Genomic DNA, 21,909 nt, shown 5'->3' on the forward strand with positions numbered 1-21,909 from the left:
GTTGCATAAAGCTATAAAAACATTTTCTCGCTTGACCTTCAACCACAAGAAGTACTTCAGCATTTGTGGAGATTTTAATGGCCTCATTTATACCTGGTTCTAACATGTATCCTGTGTCTTGTATCTTGATGTTGTCCAAATTCTGACTGTGTCCGCATTTTCAGACGTGTCTACATGTAACAGTGTAGGTTCTGTCCCTCTCTTCGCCCCAACCTGGGCTCGAACCAGGGACCCTTGCACACATCAACAACAGACACCCACGAAGCATCGTTACCCATCGCGCCACAAAAGCCGCGGCCCTTGCAACGCAAGGGGAACAACCACTTCAGGTCTCAGAGCGAGTGACGTCACTGACTGAAACGCTATTAGCGCGCACCACCGCTAACTAACTAGCCATTTCACATCGGTTACATACACATGGTGTTAAAATGTGAATTTTATCCATCCACTGTCTGCATTGTGATCAGATTTCCTTGTCCCTCCCCGTATGCAAATTATGAGACAGATATTCTTTCAAAATAATATACATTTACTTTAATACTCATATTGATGGCATTAAGTCAATGGTGCCAGTTGTCAATGATTTTAGAGGGCGGATGATGATGATTTCAATGGTTTCACTGTCCAGATCCATATACACTAGCTCCGGAGGTGGGCAGGAATATCTGATCACAATGTATCTTTAGATCACAATGCGTCTTTCAATCGTCGACACCGGTCTTAAAATGTGGACACAATCAGAATGTGGATAAGATTAGGACAAAGGACGCATGTTAGCACCAGGTATAAACACGGCTAATGGTTCTCCATTCCCAGTTAAAAAGAAAATGATGAATAAATATTCATGAAATAGATATTCAATTTTTAAAAAAAATAATCGATATCCTTTACAAGTTATATGGCACATGATATTCAGAGGTGAGTGCTATAGAGGATACATTGACTGTTTCACAATGTAATGCATCACTGTAGGCTGTATCCCTGTTTCTTCCTCTCACTATCCATATATCTCTTCCTCTTTCATCGCGCTGGCTTGTCCGCTGGGGCCCAAGCACCCCCCCCCCCCCCCGACAGAAACCCCCAGATAGAAACCATGGGGATTAATGATTCATAAGCTGCTATATACACACAATTATTATTATTCTAATGTGTATTAATGGCTCATGAGAATCTGATGCACACATGGCATGAATGGATTAATCTCCTTCCAACCAAAACAGAAATAAACAACTAAATATTATTTGGTCATTTTGTGAAATTCTATATCTCGTGCCCTTTTGGTAACGAGAACCTGTGTTCGACTTACTGAAGTGTTTTGCTTTGCTGTCGATGGCAAATCTCTAGTTGATGCTGTTGTTTGGAGTTTGGCGGTTGGCTAAAGGTCACCGGTATTTCTCAGAGGGAGTCAGTCTGTGAATTCAGCGTTTTAATCCCAGAGTGTAATTGCGCGTCTCGTAGTCTTCTGAACACACTGAGGGATAGAGCTCCGGTCAATCACCCTCTATGGACAGTCCATAAAGTCAAGCTCAACTACATGTTGGTAGTATGGGCTCAGCCTTCACACCTGTGTAATATGTTCAACTAATAAGGTTTTATTTTGTTTCTCTTTTTCCCTGTGAGGGGATCAACGTTTCTTTTGATTGAGAATGAACACTAGGGTCATTCAATTCTGGACAACTTCTGGACAATTCCGGAGACCTAGCAAAGCCAGTAAAACTCCCCCAAATATCTTTGTTTGGGGGAGTTAAAGTATGTGTTTTCAATGAAATGCAAACATGTACAGTACCAGTCAAAAGTTTGGACACACCTACTCATTCAAGGGTTTTTCTTTATTTTTACTATTTTCTACATTGTAGAATAATAGTGAAGACATCAAAACTATGAATAACACATATGTAATCATGTAGTAATCAAAAAAGTGTTAAACAAATCAAAACATATTTTATATTCTTCAAAGTAGCCACCTTTGCCTTGATGAAAGCTTTGCACACTCTACGCCTTCTCTCAACCAGCTTCATGAGGTTGTCAGCTGGGATGCATTTTTTTTTTTAACAGGTGTGCCTTGTTAAAAGTTAATTTGTGGAATTTCATTCCTTCTTAATGCTTTTGAGCCAATCATTTGGGTTGTGACAAGGTAGGGGTGGTACACAGAAGATAGCCCTATTTGGTAAAAGACCAAGTCCATATTATGGCAAGAACAGCTCAAATAAGCAAAGAGAAACGACAGTCCATCATTACTTGAAGACATGGTCGGTCAAGCCGGAAAGTTTCAGGAACTTTGAAAGTTTCTTCAAGTGCAGTCACAAAAAACATCAAGCCTATGATGAAACTGTCTCTCATGAGGATCGCAACAGGAAAGGAAGACCCAGAGTTACCTCTGCTGCAGAGGAAAATTTCATTAGAGGCTAATTGCACCTCAGATTGCAGCCCAAATAAATGCTTCACAGAGTTCAAGTAACAGACACATCTCAACAACAACTGTTCAGAGGAGACTGCGTGAAATCAGGCCTTCATGGTCGACTTGCTGCAAAGAAACCACTACTAAAGGACACCAATAAGAAGAAGAGACTTGCTTCGGTCAAGAAACACGAGCAATGGACATTAGACCGGTCCAAATTTGAGATTGCCTTGTCTTTGTGAGACGCAGAGTAGGTGAACAAATAATCTCTTCATGTGTGGTTCCCACCGTGAAGCCTGGAGGAGGAGGTGTGATGGTGCTTTGCTGCTGACACTGTCAGTGATTTATTTAGAATTCAAGGCACACTTAACCAGTATGGCAACCACAGCATTCTGCAGCGATACGCCATCCCATCTGGTTTGCGCTTAGTGGGACTATCATTTGTTTTTCAACAGGACAATGACCCAACACACCTCCAGGCTGTGTAAGGGCTGTTTGACCAAGAAGGAGAGTGATGGAGTGCTGCATCAGATGACCTGGCCTCCACAATCACACGACCTCAACCCAATTGAAATAGTTTGGGATGAGTTGGACCGCAGAGTGAAGGAAAAGCAGCCAACAAGTGTTCAGCATATGTGGGAACTCTGTTGGAAAAGCATTCCTCATGAAGCTGGTTGAGAGAATGCGAAGAGTGTGCAAAGCTGTCATCAAGGTAAAGGGTGGCTACTTTGAAGAATCTAAAATCTATTTGCTTAACACTTTTTTGGTTACTACATGATTCCCATATGTGTTATTTCATAGTGTTGATGTCTTCACTATTATTCTACAATGTAGAAAATAGTAAAAATAAAAACTCTTAAATGAGTAGGTGTGTCCACACTTTCGACTAGCACTGTATATAAAACAGTGCAGAATCGCCCACTGAGAGGTTTTCTTGGCCAGCCATGGTTCTAACTTCCATGTTGAAATATGGCATAATTAATATATCCTGACCCCCACATCAACTGGTCAAGTGAAGGCATCCAGCGGCCAGAAGGTTTGTCTTGTTTACCATTAATGAGTGCATTTTTTTATACCTGGAGACACAATTATTTGGCTGTGTGTTTGGTTGACATGGCAGGTTAAGACAGCGTTGGCCCGTTGAAGACCTTTAGCTAAAAGGGACCATCATATTGGCAGCATCAACATGGGTAATACGTTTGTGATTATATGTGTGTGTGTGTGCTAGTGGTGTACTAGAGCTTTGCGGGGCCCTCTCACAAGATCTGGGAAACCCTCTATGGAAAGTCCATAAGGTCAAGCTCAACTACAGTTCTACATGTTGGTTGTATGGGCTCAGCCTTCACATCTGTGCAATAACCATAAAGGAAAACACTCACTTCCTACAATTCTACACATTTTGCCATGAGTCTGAGAGAACAAGTTGCTGTTCTAATGCTAATTTCCTGCAATTGTACACATTTTGCCATGGGGCAGAGAAGAACATGTGCATTTTTACAGGTCATTTCATACTATCCTACACATTCTGCAATGAGGCTGAGAATTTAGCATTTTTAAAGCTAATTTCCTGCTATTCTACACATTTTGCCATGAGACAGAGAACATTTGGCAGTTTTACAGCTAATTTCCTGTAATTCTAATATTTTTTGTCATGGCTTATGAAGTGTTCATATCCGATCTGGGGAGAGGGGCTACCATCGAGAGCCTATTAAATTACTAGAGGGGGTATGTCATAAACCCTTGAAGTTCCAGAATGGGATGAAAATGGCAGCCATATTGGTCAGGGAGAAATACAAACCAGTCTAATTGGAATGAATGGCAGTAGAGCCATAATCCTGATTTTACATATGGAGGAAAATAAAACAAAGACATGTGATATAGCAGAAATTGTGTAACAGAATTATTGTTAACCTAAAATATTGTCATATATCATATATACAATTTATTGTTTAATAACAAGACAGCATTGAATGTTCCTGAATGGCCTAGTTACAGTTTGAGTGAAATCGACTTGAAAATATACAGCAAGACTTGAAGATGGCTGTCTAGCAATGATCAACAACCAATTTGATAGAGCTTGAATATTTTTTTAAAAGAATAATGCAAATATTGTACAATCCTGGAGTGCAAATCTCTTAAGAGTTACCTAGAAATACCAATATTGTGGACATTCCTGTTCCTTCATGAACACCCACCCACTCGAGCATCCCATTGGTTCCTGCAGGAACCCCACCCCCCCGAACACAACATCTTCATGCTTGTGTAAGATTTTTGAATGTGGTTGCTAGCTAGCGTCAGTGACACCAGTAGACAGTGTTCTTCACTCCTGCCTGCCCTCACCGTCGTTAACAGAACTGCTGGGTGACCGACACTGTCTACCGGTCACCCCTGCTAGCACAGCAGGCTGGGACGACACCATGCGCTAGCTTACTATTTAGCGATACAATGTGCTTGCTTGCTAGTTAGCACGCAGTATTGCCCCCCTCCCCTCCCCTCTGCTGTGTACCGGAGAAAACCGTGCCCGACAGGCGGGGGCGAAGGAAACGGTCTACCTGTAGTCCCTGCCTCCCGATATCACAGCAGATGGGAGGCTATGGCGACTAGTTTGTTAGTTAGCTAGTACACAGTGTAGCCCGCGCTCCCGCCTACTATGTACTGGAGACCTCCTTAGGACTAACTGGCTAACTAACTAACACGCAGTGTCATTCGCTCCCACCTGCCGTCGTTAACAGAACTGCGGGAAAACAGTGCCTGACAGGTGGAGGCGAAGGACACCATCTACCTATTTACGGCTAGCTAGCTACCGTTGTCGCCCCCGCCCCTTCTTCTGTGGGGTTTTTCGTTGGCTGGCATCCAACGTTATTTTGCATTAACACCACCTACTGTACTGGAGCGTCCCCGCCTCCAGCCTGTCCTAAATAAAAAAAATGGTCCAATAGAAGTATAAAGGCGGTTTCCTGCAGATGCAGGATTGCCCACATTCAGGAAAGCCCCGAATTGCGGGCCACAATTACACTTCTCAAAATGGCTCACAGCTGTAATCGCTGCCAACAGGTGATTCTAGCATGTATTGACTTAGGGGGTTGGATACTTATTTAATCAAGTTACATTTTTTTATTTGACTGAGTATTTTGTGTAGATCGTTGGCAAAAGAAAGTACAATTCAATCAATTTTAATCCCACTTTGTAACACAACAAAATGTGAAAAAAGTCAAGGGGTGTCAATACTTTCTGAAGGCACTCAATATCCTTATTCTTTCGAAAAACCCTCAATATCCTTATTCTTTCGAAAAAAAGCTTTAACCCACCACCACCCGCTGTTATCTAGAACCTTCCAGTGTATTGTTGATGAGTGAGATTAAGGTTTGGTCCTCTCTCTTTCTTTCTCAGACTCGGCCAGTAAAATTCCAAAAGATACCCTTTATTCATAATCCCCACTGACTCCTTTCCCTTTCCCTCACCTGATTAGAATTTCTGCCGTGGCCTCTGGGATTGGACAATTTGAACATATTTTATTTAACCGCTTTTGTAAGGCCTAATATTCAACAGCTGTGATCTATAGAATAATTTAATTCTCAGGGTCAAGGAGGGATTCTGCCATGGAAAGGGGGAGTGCACAATCACTCTTTAGAAAATAGGAGTGATAGAGAGATGAGAAAAGAGAGAAAAGGGGAAGAATCACATGAGTTGTCTTTAAAAATGAATGAGAAAATGGGTAATCACAGTCACTGCGTGGCAAGGAGAAAAATCAATATGGGCTCTCTGTTCATCTGGGCAGTTCGAAAATCCTTGAGATGAACAAAAGTTGTGCATTTTGTTGCCTACGCCGCACAACTCAATAAAGGTGGGTATGTATGTGCCTGTGTGTTTAATAAAAACATGTGTATTTCTGTGTGTGCGTGCGTGCGTGACTGACAGAATGTGTGGGTCTGTGTGTTCAGTGAAAGTGCATTGAATGATGTCTGTTTGAGTTAGTAACTGAAAAATGCCGGCAGTTTGAAACCAAATATTGTTCTGCATTCTACAACACTGATAAACGAGCATGATATCCATATAAAAGCAAGCAGGCTGGTATTCCTTACTGTGTTAGATGTATCCTATTGTATGAATGAGGGAAGGGTGGTTGGGGACATAAGAGGACATCAAATAGATTCTGGTACTGTTGAACTCCCCATTCAATTGACCCCTCATGCCAACCTGCAGGGTCCCCCCTCGCTAGAATCCAATTCCACTTCCTGCCCTGTGTAGAAAGACCGTCAGACGAGCTCTCTGATTGGACACAACATGAATATTTAATCACCACCCTCCATCTAAGGCGGAGGTAGCGTGGAGGGGGATAGAGGACAGGGAGAGGAGGGTTCGATTGCCCTTTTCTAGGGTTGCGCGTAACATTCAGACAATACCTTTCTCTCATCCCACCATCCTATCGTCCTCATCTCCATCCATCCATAGTATATTTATGAGCTTATGTTTATGTTTGGACAATCATGCATATGAAATGCCTCACTGCTTCAATTCGACCCCCATCGCCATCCCCGCATCCCTAATCCCCCCCCCCATCCCTTCTTTCGCCATGCTGCCATGCTAAGCGATGCCCCCCCCAGTTCATTAGCGAGCTCTTCAGTAGCCTGTCATAGAGGATGTGCTCCATCAAAGCTGATCGACTCCCCGTTTCCCAGAAAGATGTCGCAGGTTATCACCGTTTGCTCAGATCTCCGGCTACGGGGAACATGAATGGCAGGCCGTTGTTTGAAGACAGTGATTTCTCCACTGATGCCTCCCAGTTGGAAATTTAGAATCTTGTCTGGTAAGACACCATATGCAAAGTAAAGTACTGTACAGCATGGAACTAGCTCAACAGTCAGGGCCTGCCTTCCAGGCTTCCAGCAACCTAGTCTGATCCATCCATCCCTCTATTTTTACCTCTCTGTCAGTCTCTCTCTAGCTCAACCCATCTCTACATTACACTCTGTCTCAGGGTTGACCAGAAGAAGAATATTAGTCTCTGAAAAGTGAACAGACAATGTTCCCGTTGACCACTAATTTCAATTTGTCAACATTCTTCTGGGAAATGACATTCACTGTACCACTGAACACATATTTAAATCAATGGACCATAACAAATTACTACATTTAAATATGTTGCAAAAGTATCTTTAACGTTTACTGCACTACATTATATATTCATATAATAGCTATTAGGATCCTAATTAAATTATAAGCATTGCTTAACGAAACGAGAGGCTAATAGTAAGCAAATATTTAAGAGACCTAATACTGTGTCTACTGGGCCCATTATATTAAGTCTCCATTATCATGCAAATGAAAGCGCTGGTTACAACTGTATTCCTTTGTAGTGGTAAAGCGTTAATTTTAGCTCAAAGGATATGCCAGTATACTACAGGGAAAGTGATGAGAGAGAAAGAGAACGAGGGAGAGGGAGAGGAGAACGTGCAGTAGTTTAGTCTGCTTCAGTCTGACCTGGTCTGTGTGTTTCAATGTTCATATTGTATGACTAGTCCATCTGTGTTGGGACTTTCTCTGTGCAAGTCGAGGTGTGCCTCTGCCACACGTAATAGCCAAAATGGACGGTAATACAGACATGGGATTTGACTGTGGTTTTAGCGGTGGGTGAAATGTAAACTTGCAGGCTCTGTCCTTTCTCCTTGCCGAAGTGTCAGGTTGAACGACAGAAAGAGAAGGTGGCGGAGGGAAGAAGACAGGAACTTATGACAGGGCATCTTTGTTGTCCCAATACAATACTGCTTTAATGACGACAAAAGCATTCTTCATCTACAGAAATCAGAAAATGTGTCGGGAAAAACTAAACAGCCCAAAAAAGGGATGAAAAGCAGCATGGTGCGTACAGTTCAGCTACGGATGAAGGGTTAAATGGACCTGATCGTCAAGACTTACGCTACGGGTGGACATTTTGGACAGACCGAGACACGTGCACACAATGCACACACACACACCGACAACTGCACTCAACAGGACTTCTCGACCATTGCGCTGACATCTCTTCACTGAATCAATGAACACGTGTACATACGTACTCGCGCACGCAAGGGGAGGCCAGTGATTTCCACAGAGAATAGGGTCATTGTCATGTCCTTGTGAGCATAAACACCATGAAAATGAACAACAGCGTTCATGGTGGTAAAGAAAGAAAGCCATTCTACTTGGACTGGTGGCGTGTACAAAGGGGGGACATATCTCTCTCTCTACTGCTTAACAATAAAAAAAAAGGGGGGGGGGGGGGTGTTAGTCCAGCACGTGTGATAGTGGAGATGGCTGTGTGTGTGTGTGTAATGTGTCTATGGATGTGTGTGGACAGTCGAAACAGAGGCAGATTCATTCGTATTGTCAAACGGTGTCATTGTGGATTTCTACTCCGTGGTCTGCGGGTGGGCAGGCGTCCCTTGTAGCGGGACACTGAGACTCACAGAAACTCTCTGGGAGATAAACCCGCCTGCCTCCCATCGCGATCCCACTGTTGGAGCTGTTTATCCCGTTTAAGGCCCACCCTTCAGAGGAAGAACGGCTCAAACGCTCCTTGTCACAATCCCTGTCCGCCCTAAACGGCTGACAAAACGGCAGGATTTTGTACTGGAAGGGAACGCCGCCGAGAGGTTGGCTTGCCTGGGGAACAATTTGCCCCCTTTCACCGGTTTTAGAAGCACATCTTACAAATCTTCAGAAGAATAGCCCTGGTTTGCGCATCAAACACCAGGAGCTGTAAGCTTAACCTGCATTGTGGTTGAGAGGGTCCTTGGTAAGCACATGCGCCTATATGGTATTGTGTTACAATCAACGATGCACATGGCCAAGAACATACATCTCCAAAACAAGGACACGACGACTCACCAGCCACTCAGACAATGTTCATATAACCATGGCCAAGGACACCCAAAGACTAGCCTGTCTAGCGAATCAGAGGCGTAGAAGCTTTGAAAAAGCTTTAGACATCAAATGCCCCCCCCCCCCCCCCCCCCCCATCTCCCTGTCTGTACGGAGCTCCCACACCTCCAGTCACTTAAGGAGGGTTAACACTGGGCTTAATGAAATATTAAAAGGTGTCTGTACCTGCTGCTATTGTTGCCCCTTGGAATAAGATATAACCTATTTTTTGACAAGTTTTCATCCACCTCTCCGTGGCGAGACGCTCGTCAAAAACCAAATTCAGTCACAAAGAGGAGAAGGGGGGTAATGAATAATCTATTTCATATTCCAAAGGCGCCCGCTGCTCTGAGGGAAAGAGGGAGGGAAGGAAGGAAAGAGAGAGGGATGGATGGATAGAGAGACGTGGGAGATGATGAGAGAGAGAAGTAGGGAGGCATGTAGAGATACTGTATTAGAGGGATGGGGGGAAAAAGATAAGACTAGGATGGGCAGAGAAAACGGAGAGAATGAGAGAAAGAACGAGAGGAGAAGGAGAACGCTGGCAGATGATACCAGGCGTCTGCCAAGCCATTGAACCACGACAGGCTTCCTGTTTAAATACCCCCCCCATAAATTGTTAACCCCCCATATCTAAAGTTGTTTAATGCAATTTCTTAATGAACATAATAGCCAGAAATAATAATGAAAGAAAATAAAAACATCTAAACGGAACCCAGGCAGAGTTGTCGCCGGCGCTCAATTATTTCCTTGTCAAGTGGGTCTGTTTTTAATGAGGCCCTGTGGGACTGACGGCTGTCAGTCAGCCCTGACTTTTTGACACCATTACAACTTCAAATAGAGCCGCGCTCGCTGCCTGCCGCAGCCACGCTCGCACGGCGGAAGGGAGGCTGCAGCAGCGCTACAACTCAGCTCATACTGACAGGCTGGGAGAGAGACGGAGGAAGAGACAGAGGGAGGAGTGGTGGGTTGAGGGGGGGGACAGGGGAGAGAGGACGGGCACACACATAGGTGAATAGCAGACACATACACACAAGATTACGTTCTTTTGCTCATATACACCAACCTCCATGTATAGACTCTCACACAGACCTCCACACAGACCAGTTTCTCCTTTTGATGGAAAAACCAATTGCACAGGTGCTTATCCGATGAGGTTTGTCAAACTGGCAGGGATTTCTCCTCCCTCCCTCAACCTCCTTATTTCCACTTCTGCTTCTTCTCCTCTTTGTTCGTTATTCCTCAACTTAATGATAACTCTCCACGGGCTGGCCCCACATGGGACGGACAGAGACAAACTATTTTGTTGCCCATTAATATGAACCTTTGAAGCCGCCGGGCGGCTGGGAGGGGGTGGCGGAGAAAGCCCCCCCCCCATCACCAAGCATGCTTCCAGGATAAGACAATCCGCTCGCCCTGAAACAGAATAGCAAATGGCCTCTCTCTCGTGCGCGAGGGCGTTCTGCCACACGGAGGCAGGCGGCCGTCTGGTCTGAGCCAGGCAGAGACCACCGGTCTTCTGTCTGTCTGTGAGTCTGTCTGTGTGTTCGAAGTGGACGTGGGGGTACCGGTGTAGGTTTTAGAGAGAGTATGTTTCTGTGTGAGTGTAATGTGCGTGACATTATAAGAGCATAATTCAGCCCTCATGACTGGACACTGGAATCCACCCTCAACAGTCCAACATTTTCCTTGTCTCTGATTATACACATAAAATACAACAATATTAACCTGTCCACAAACAGTAGAATGGCTTTTAACTACAAAACAAGGACTAAAACACACAGTATTGTGAGTTGGTAAAAAGAGCATGGAACATCATTGTCAGCTTGAAGACTTTCGGGTAAAAGGCTCTATGTAAAAGTACTGCATTATTATTGTCATCATTACAACTTGACAAAAAAAAAAAAAAAAGAAATACAATAATATAGACAGGACAACAGAGCAATTTCACTCATATTAAAAATGACAAGTCTGAATTCACACACAATCAAAGCAATCCATGTTTCAATTGGTCCTGGACTATACAATACTATACAAGTCATGTGATTCGCCGGCCAAAGACGATTAGTCTGCGTCAGTTTATGTTTATAATAGACTTCATAAAATATACACTTAGTATCACATAATCTTTAACGCTAATCCCAAAAATCTAGCATCAATTCTAAAACAATGTTTATAAATAAATAAACAGAATTGCTGTTGAACCCCCCCCCCCAACAAATGATTTTTCTACGTACAGTATGTACATTTACCTGTTAGTACAGTATGTTGCCTACTATTATCAATTCTCTATTAATGTCTTGTGTGTAAAAACAAAATGGAGTCTGGACACTATTAAGATCCCTTACAGTCAGATAACAGTGATAGGAGTTAGTAATGTGAGGAGGGTGGATAAAAAGGGGATTTCCCAGCAAATCCTGAGTCTCCTTCCTTGAGCTAAAACAGAAGCAAACTTGTTCATGCATTTTCTATAGGTTGAATATATCTTCCATTTACAAATGCATCTCTCATATTTGGGCCCAACCGTGCTGAAAAAAAGGCGACACTGAATACCACCACTTATTTGAAGGCACTGGCCTTTGTGCTGTGCTGTATGTTCAGTTCATAAAGAGGATAGCTAGGAGCTACATGCCAGTAGGCTGGGTAATTCATATAGTAGGCCCCCCATCTTAATCTTGCACACAAAGAGTTGAGTCGAGCGCTTAATAGACTAGACGTGTTGAAAGTTGGTCTGACAGAGGGAGAGAAAAGCTCCACGTACAGATATACAAGCACTCACCACACACACACACACACACACACACACACACACATAGCAATGGGACCCGCAAACACCTTAGGTCAAACCATGGAAAGTGGCGAATGAACAACAGTAGGAAGTTGAACCCGTCTAGACTTTTTGAATCCCCTACAGGCCCTCTCCACCCAGGGAAAAGAAAGATCTCCAATGCTAAACACAGTCCAGTGACAACGACACCATGAATATTATCAATAGCAATAAAAGAAACTGAGGGGGCTGTCTCAGAGAGAAAGCGAGTGAGAGAGAGACCCCTGTCAGGGTCCAGAAAGAGTGATTCATGGGCACCATTTGTTCTAATTACTCCAGAGCCAACACTTTTGTCGCTATTAATCATGCGTGTTTTGTGTGTCTGTGTGTGACGGAGTGCGTGTGTGTGTGTGTGAGAGAGCATTGGGGGAGATCAGTGCCCTCGCACATTGAAATAGATGGCCAGAATGATGGTGAGGAGGATGGTGGCGCCGAGGACGAAGACCAGGACTCGGTTCTGGATGATTCTGCAGAGAGAGAGAGAGAGAGAGAGAGAGAAAGAGAGAGAGGTAGAGAGAGAGAGAGAGAGTGAGCGGTAGAGAGCGGTAGAGAGAGAGATGTAGAGAGAAAAGGAAAAATAGGTAAAGACAGGGTTAGCCAGGGGTTACAGTAGTCTGTCTGAATCCACAGAGACATTTGAAACACGCCCAAACTTTTATGCATTTATGTGTAACAAAATGACCGGCCCTTAACTCCGAGGTTATCATGTTTAATGGGTACCATGAGGGCCTCATACAAGGGTATTTACTGTTCACAGTGTTCCTACTGTCAAGACTGCTATCCAAAAGCGACAACACACACGCACACACACACGCGCACACGCACAATTGCTTGTTCCAGCATCTCCCAAACACAGACTCGTAAACACACATCCAATCACACATACACAAAACTGCAGACAGGCTTTAAAAACATTATTTTCATAATAAAGTGGAAAATGTGGCTCACAAGTTTCCTGGAGGTAATAAAATCAGTGAATTACTGATGGAATGTGCCATAAAACGCCTCGCTCTTTTTGCGAGGCGTCAATTTTCCCACTGTTGCCTAAGTAGACTTGACAAAAAATTTACTTTGAACAAAAAAATTATACAAAGAGAGGTAGTGAGGAGAATGAGACAAAATGGATGTGTTAGTTTGTGTGTGTGTGTGTTCACGTGTATCTATCTGTGCGTGTGTGTGTGTCCGTAGTCCCAGAAGTAGTCTCCAGTGCCTCTCCCCACACACTTCCCCACCCTCCGTCACTCCTGACAAATGACAGAATTATCACATTTGCTGACATGTGGAGGGGGAGTGGAAAGGGAATGGAGGGGGAGGTGGGCCAGTGTCCACTGCTCTAAGCAGGAGATGAATGGCCCATGCTCCAGCCATTCATCACTGGGGCTGTGGAGCTGCAACTCAGGCCTGCTCACTCACCCCCTACCTACCCCTTCCCCAGCCCCAGCATCTATCCTGGCCTGAGGATAGTGGCAGTGTGCTCTTAACTCCAGCCGTAGAGCTGCTCTTGCCTCTATCCTGTGTCCTGGACTGATCTTATATAGTCAGACACTTATCCCAGCCTGAGTTTCAGCTTCTTACACCTTCTTCTATGGCCCCCTCTTGTACATTCCCCTGTCCACTTCCCCTTGCCCCCTGTCCACTACCCTTAGCCCCCTGTCCACTTCCCCTGTCCACTCCCCTTCGCCCCCTGTCCACTCCCCTTCGCCCCCTGTCCACTCCCCTTCGCCCCCTGTCCACTCCCCTTCGCCCCCTGTCCACTCCCCTTCGCCCCCTGTCCACCTTTCAGCCCCACCCTCTAAACTCCTCCCCATGTCTCAGTCCTTGCTGTCTATACTCCATCCCCAGCCTCCAGAATGAAGCCCTTCCCCCATGTTCTACTCTCACAATCCCCCTCAGTTATGACTCCTATTTCCAATCCCTAGCCCACAGCCTGGACCTACGCGACCCGTGCTCCTGTCCCAGCCTGACATCGAGAGAGTCTCCAGGGCCCCGAGTCATCAGCTTGGAAACAGCTCGGCAGCCCTGAGAGCCCCAGCCTACACACCAACACAACACTTGTCTCTACATGCACACGTGCCGGCGTGAGCCTTTGCCTGTACGCGTGCCTGTGTCTGTATAGAGTTTAAGTGTGTCGGAGCGTGTGCCGTGAGTGATTTTAAGAGCGCCTGCCTATGAGCAAAAGTGCGCAAACATGTTTGTACAGTACACACGTCACTGGCTGTGTTTGTGTGCGCACGCAGGCTACACATGTAAGGGCGAGAAAAGACGTTTGCAATGAGAGTGAAGTTAGCTGTGACATAACACTCCCCCTGACGCTCTGAGTATACCCATTCACAATGTTTATCAGAGATTGATTTGAATAAATGGGCCTCGTCTCCGTGGCTCTAGCCACTCCTGATAGGGTCCTGGCGCTGCAGCATTTGCATAATGCCGAGCCGATTGCGGGGAAAAGCGGGGGAAACATTAATCAGTGCGTGTTTAGCTAGGCCACATCTCCCCCATGTCTCGCTTTAATTGCCATTCATTATTTAGCATGATTATTTACCCGCAAACGCCCCAACAGAGACGCTAGCATGTTACTGTATGTGATGCGTTTTGGGGATCCTGCTGCAAGTTAATTTTACAGCTGTGGAGGAGGGGTTGAGATGAAAGAGAAGGGGGGTTTTGGGGGAAGTTAGTTTTGGGCTGGCGAAAGCTTGGTTAGGGGGATAGGGAAGTACCACCTTAAAATAAGTTGTATTTAATAAGCTTAATAAACTATAAGTAGTGTAGCTATTGGCCTATACTGCTGATAAATGAGTCTTCTAGCATTCCTAACCATTTATTAACAAGGCATGCATTATACAATGTCTAAATTAGCATTTATTATAATTTAGAAAGCATTTATAAGTATAATGGGGTATCCTATAGAGTGACTTTTTTTTTAACACTACACCAAAAAAAGATATACTCTCCTTAAAAACGACACCCGTCATTTAGTGTCAGAAGCTACCGCACCTGTAGACTTCCAGTCATTGGGCTAACGCTAGTCAGCATTGGCTTGCGAAACTAACTTCCCTCAAACTGCACGCAGAGACATAATAATGGTGTCCACGAGTTCATTGGACTCCGGGTAAGTAGAAAAAAGGGCTCGATTGCGTGAATCTCGCCGTATCCCTTTACCACTTAGCCTTAGGAAGATTCGGTCCATTTCTCTGAAGCCCCATTGCTCGTCATATTTTAGACTTTATTTCCGCTTTTACATATGAACACAATATGCATTTATTGAAATCCCTAACTAGGGGGTGTCTAGTTCATTGGATATGGGAAATGCCACCTTAATAAAACCGGGAAAGTGGATTGGAGAGGAGGAGAGGACCAAGGCCTGGTCTGTCTGATGCCAGCCAGGTCATTTGAATGAATGAGTAAAATGCATGGGACAGGGGGAGCCCTCTCCTGCCTACAGTAATGTAGATGAATATACCGGTGGCTAGGGGCCTCTGAAAACACCCTCCGAGGGGGAGGAATAGGCCCCCAGGCCACTCCTTCAACCCCCTCACGCCCAGGCTGCCAGACGGGGAGGAGAGGAGAGTCCAGGGCGGAGGAGAGGAGCGAGGGATTAGAACGGAGTCATAATTCACTTAAGCCATGTTTAAATCCATTTACTAAACAGTGTCTGTGACACTTTAAAGAGCGTAAGCCCTGCCCTCTGACAGCCAGTGAAATTAACCCCGGAACCCCCCACGACAGAGAGAGAGAGAAGCTAGAGGTGTGAAAGGAGGAATATTCAGTTGGTTTGGCTAGTTCAAAGCTGTCTCTCTGTGAATTAAAAAGAGCATTCAAACGTATATCCGACTGTGCCCAACGACATGATGATCTCAGTAATCTACGCGTAAGTCACTCTTAAACAAGGATCACCTATCTGTGTCATGTGTTCATTTGAATTGTTCACTACAATCCATCATAAAGTGGATGAATGAAATCAAATCAGAGTTTATTTGTCACGTGCGCCGAATACAACCGGTGTAGACCTTACAGTGAAATGCTTACTTAACAGTGCGATCTTTAAGTAAAAAAATAGGTATTAGGTGAACAATAGATAAGTAAAGAAATAAAAACAACAGTAAGAAGACTGAAAAATAACAGTAGTGAGGCTATATACAGACACCGGTTAGTCGGGCTAATTGAGGTAGTATGTACATGTAGATATGGTTAAAGTGACATATATGATATAAAGAGAGTAGCAGTAGCGTAAAAGAAGGGTTGGCGGGTGGCGGGAACCAATGCAGATAGCCCGGGTAGCCAATGTGTGGGGCCACCGGTTAGTCAGGCTAATTGAGGTAGTATGTACATGAATGTATAGTTAAAGTGACTATGCATATATGATAAACAGAGAGTAGCAGCAGCGTAAAAGAGGGGTGGGGGGGCAATTGCAAATCGTCTGGATAGTCATTTGATTACTTGTTCAGGAGTCTTATGGCTTGGGGGTAAAAGCTGTTAAGTAGCCTTTTGGTCACAGACTTGGTGCTCCGGTAATGCTTGCCATGCGGTAGCAGACAATTGTTAAGGCCTTCCTCTGACACCGCCTGGTGTAGAGGTCCTGGATGGCAGGGAGCTTAGCACCAGTGATGTGCTGGGCCGTACACACTACCCTCTGTAGAGCCTTGCGGTCGGAGGCCGAGAAGGTGGCCGAGTAATTGCCGTACCAGGCAGTGATGCAACCGGTCAGGATGCTCTTGATGTTGCAGCTGTAGAACCTTTTGAGGATCTCAGGACCCATGCTAAATCTTTTTAGTTTCCTGAGGGGGAATAGGCTTTGTCGTGCCCTCTTCACGACTGTCTTGGTGTGTTTGGACCATGTTAGTTTGTTGGTGATGTGGATACCAAGGAACTTGAAGCTCTCAACCTGCTCCCCTACAGTCCCATCGATGAGAATGGGGGCGTGCTCGGTCCTCCTTTTCCTGTACTCCACAATCAAAAACCAGATCAGTCAGCGATAGTATTGGTAACAGTCCCCAATTTTATAATCCACTGGACCTAATTTGCAATGATACCTTTTGCTACAAAGTTGTCCATCTAACAGATATCTACACTGCAAAGATGATATATCACACAAATAGATTCATTTCAGTCTACCAGCCACATATGATTACAAGCTTTATTTATTCAAATGAAGTCACATAATGCCATCATAAAATTCTCCAAACATATCTTTGACCAGAGAGTTTCAGTGTGAAAAACATGGTTTATTCTACCTTAGAGCAGATCCAGCTCTGAGACATCACATCTCCAGACAGAACAGAACTTATCAAACCGGATCCATCCTCTGTGTTTGACACTTGACATAAGAGAAAAGAATGGGAGGGGTGGAGAGGTGACTTGGGATAAGCCTTATACACCCCCCCCCCCGCACCTTCTCATGAGGCCCTTCTGTGATCCCCCAACATTCTCTCTCTCTCTCGCTCTCCTCTCTCTTCTTTCTCCTCTCTCTCTCTCCTCTTTCTTCTCTCTCTCTCCAACAAGCAACCAAGCAGTTCACTAGAGAGCAAAGCAGCTGTGGCACTGCCCAAAGACGGGTGATGCTGTACATGCATGCAAGTGAGGGAGAGAGGGGCAAGAGGAGGGAGAAGTATAAAAGAGATGGGGGATGAGGGGGCGGGGCGAGGATTGGAGAATGAAAACGAGAGAGAAGCAGCAGAGAGCGCAGAAACCCTAGAAGAGTCCGTTTACCCGGAGAAGGAGGCTGGAAGAGAGCCTCCTCAGAGACAGATGAAAATAATGAGGACTTTTCTGTCAGGAAAGATTTACAAAATCTTACCCATGTTATTAAAATTTAAAATCTCTTATTTTTTTCTCTTTTCCCTCTCCCTTAGTGTATTTTCTTCACAGCACACCCTTATTACCAGTCCTAATGAGGCCAGGGATACACCTCTATGGTGTGAGAGTCAGTGAGACTGTGGGTGCGCGCGCGGGGTGTGTGTGTGTGTGTGTGCCCTAAAGCCCCCCCCCCCCCCCCCACACACACACACACACACACACACACACACACACACACCCTCTCTGCTGGCTCTCTGAGGTGGACTTGTGGACATACAGACACACATTCAGACAGACAGACGGCCACAGAACATCACTACTACCCTAGTAAACAAACTTAACACCCAGAGATTCTTCCCCCCCCCCTCCTTTCCACTACTAGGCCAATAAAACTAAAATCAATGTCTGTCTGACCAATTCTGGTTCTTTCTCTCTAAATCCTGGGAATATGCAGCATGGGACAGGAGTGGAGGAGAGAAAAGAAGGGAGGGAACGAGGGAGGGAAAAAAGGAGGGAGGAGGGAGGGGTGCCGGAAGGCTCAATGTGTTCACAAATAGTTAGAGTAATGGAAATGGTGCAGAAAGCGGGGGGGGGGTGGGGGGGGGGGGGAGCCCTGACTAACACGTTTGCTTGTGATCGTGAACTAATACAAATAAATATTTCATTCTATTGCCCATCTTCACACCCCTCCTCCTCACTCACACTCAAAGTACTCTGTTTAAATTGATCGATTCAATGGAAAGAGCTGTAAGAACTTGCCTTGTTTCAATCTAATGAATGAAACGGATCTAGTAAAATGAGTCAAATCAGCATCAACAGCATACTGTACAAAATACATGTGTTAAGACGTAAATTGTGTGCGAAGAACCACATAAAAAAATTAAAAAAACAGCTGCTGGGCTAACAGCTTGGATAATAGGCTGACCTGAAGTAGAGCGATTTTATCCCTCTGTATGCATGTTCTGCCCATTGCCCCAAGGGTGTATTCAAGCTAAATAAGATTTCTTAACACACACACACACACACACACACACACACACACACACACACACACACACACACACACACACACACACACACACACACACACACACACACACACACACACACACACACACACACACACACACACACACGAGCTGAAAAAAATAGAGCTCCTTAATTGCATGTTATTTACTTTAAAAAGTCCCCGACATCATGTAATTCCCGAAAGAAAAACAGTACTTATGCACACATACATACTATCACACTCTAGCCAGTACTGAATACTGTATCTCAATAGGAACCTGAATGTTATTATACATACTATCATACTCTAGCCAGTACTGAATACTGTATCTCAATAGGAACCTGAATGTTATTATACATACTATCACACTCTAGCCAATACTGAATTCTGTATCTCAATAGGTACCTGAATGTTATTATACATACTATCACACTCTAGCCAGTACAGAATGCTGTATCTCAATAGGTACCTGAATGTTATTATACATACTATCACACTCTAGCCAGTACAGAATGCTGTATCTCAATAGGTACCTGAATGTTATTATATACACTATCACACTCTAGCCAATACTGAATGCTGTATCTCAATAGGTACCTGAATGTTATTATACATACTATCACACTCTAGCCAATACTGAATGCTGTATCTCAATAGGTACCTGAATGTTATTATACACACTATCACACTCTAGCCAATACTGAATACTGTATCTCAATAGGTACCTGAATGTTATTATACATACTATCACACTCTAGCCAGTACTGAATACTGTATCTCAATAGGTACCTGAATGTTATTATACATACTATCACACTCTAGCCAGTACTGAATACTGTATCTCAATAGGTACCTGAATGTTATTATACATACTATCACACTCTAGCCAGTACTGAATACTGTATCTCAATAGGAACCTGAATGTTATTATACATACTATCACACTCTAGCCAATACTGAATACTGTATCTCAATAGGTACCTGAATGTTATTATACATCATTTTCACAAGAGCTTATTAGTCAAATTCCAGTGTAATTACCCACTGGATCTCTTAATGAAAGTAGGAGTGATTGTTTTGGGGGGTACTAGTACATGCTCATATACACCACAGTGAGGGCTCTCTTTTCCTTCCCACACGCGTCCTCCGACAGGCTTGTTCAATCTCTAGCTCTATTTGCTGTATTCTACATTCTGTGCCACGGTTGGGAGGGAGTCTGTCTCCGTTTGGAGTCTGTGGTCTGAGCGAGGTGCACAGCCGCTCCATGGCGGAGCACCCTTTCCTTTTCTTTTAACGAGCTTCGCACCGACGCATGAGAGCAGCACCGGGGCTCTACAAGTTCATCCATTTTTTATTTGGCGGCTAACAACCCGGCCAGCAGCCGAGGCTGGGACTTGGACCTCTACCTGGAAATGTGTTGGAGGGTGGAGGGAGGGGAGGAGGGAGATGGAAAGTGTGGTATGGCGGGAGGATGAGATGCAGAAAGGGAGAGAATGAGAGAGAGAGGAGATATATAGAGAGGAGTTGGGCACTGAGTGTGTGTGTGCGCGTGCGTGCGTGTAAAAGAGAGCCAGGCAAAGAAAGTGAGAGAGGAGAGCGAATGAGGGAAAACAAAATAAGAGAGAGAAAATACCTTGTTTGCAACTGTTTCTGGAATTTTCAAGAACTTTTGCCTGTAATGGTTTCAGGCAGCTGCAGCCTCCTGTCCCGGTGAAATGTACAGGTGGCTTTTTGAGGCTCTCTCTTATTTTGATAGGTACACAGATCACTTCCCTAGCTGGCAGCCTGACAGAAAAGTAGCTCCCTTTCCTTACCTCCCTTTCTCTACAATCTCTCCCCCCACTCACCCGATCCCCCGCACCCTTTCCTCGCTTCCTGTTCCCCTTTTCTGTTTTCTACTTACCTTCCTCTCTATTTTTTAGTTGAACCACTTTCTCTCCTTCTCCTCACCTTCACATGATCTCTCCCACCATATTTGCCTTTCGCTCCCCCTTTGTCTTTTCTTGCATCCCTTATTCCACCCTTTCCCCTATCCTCTTTACACTCCCCCTCCTTTTAATATGTGGATAATATGTGCATTGTGTGTCCTGCATACTTCACTTATCTCCCATAGGCATCTCGGAACAAACAAATAGCTGGAGAAAGGACAGAGGACATTTTTTGACTATGTCCACAATGGGGCTTCTTCTTCTAATGTAGTGGCATTTAATTAGGCATATTGCAGAGGAAGGCCCCAATAAATTGTTGAAGACTCCAGCCACAGACTGTTCTCTCTGCTACCGCACGGCAAGCGGTACCAGTGCAACAAGTCTGGAACCAACAGGACCCTGAACAGCTTCTACCGCCAAGCCATAAAACTAAACAAGACTGCTAAACAGCTAATCAAATTGCTACTCTAAATACCCGGAATAATTTTTATGGAATAACTTTTACTAACTTACTAACTTTTATGCACATATGCTGCTGCTGTCTATGCATCCTGTTGTCTAGTCACTTTATCCCTACCTATATGTACCGTACATAGCTACCTCAATTACCTGGTACCCCTGCACATCGACTCTGTACTGGTACTCCCTGTATTTAGCCATGTTATTTTTACTCGTTATTCACTGTGTATTTATTCCTTGTGTCACTATTTAAATGTTTTATTATGTTTTATCTTTTCTTTAACTCTGCATTGTTGGAAAAGGACTCGTAAGTAAGGATTTCACTGTTAGTCTACACCTGTTGTCTACGAAGCATGTGACAAATGAAATGTGATTTTGACCCCTACGATGCTCAAGTGTGCCGACACAGGATTCCTAGAGGAGCCTTGACTTGGAGGGCAAGGTTATATTGCTGTGCAAATTCCACACGACTGAGTATGTAGGCCATACATGGATGTTGCATGTAAAAAAAAAAAAATACTTCTATACCTTAATCTTTACAGTACAATGTATTATTACAAAAGCATACTGTATGCAAGGATAGATGGGGTTGAAT

At 44.4% G+C, this 21,909-nt stretch overlaps 1 protein-coding gene across 6 annotated transcripts in view; it reads right to left on the reverse strand.

Moving 5' to 3' along the window:
- Positions 1-8,125: 8,125 nt before the first annotated feature.
- Positions 8,126-21,909, reverse strand: part of LOC106589328 (vesicle transport through interaction with t-SNAREs homolog 1A-like) — a 172,156-nt gene continuing 158,372 nt past the window's right edge. For all 6 annotated transcript variants that reach the window (XM_014179170.3, XM_014179171.3, XM_014179173.3 and 3 more), the window contains one exon: positions 8,126-12,592. In XM_014179170.3, the coding sequence (XP_014034645.3) occupies positions 12,425-12,592 (168 nt within the window). In that variant the 3' untranslated portion in view covers positions 8,126-12,424. The remainder of the gene's footprint in view (positions 12,593-21,909) is intronic.

This window comes from Salmo salar, chromosome 28 (assembly GCF_965601325.2).
Source record: "Salmo salar chromosome 28, fSalSal1, whole genome shotgun sequence".
Classification (NCBI taxonomy): domain Eukaryota; kingdom Metazoa; phylum Chordata; class Actinopteri; order Salmoniformes; family Salmonidae; genus Salmo; species Salmo salar.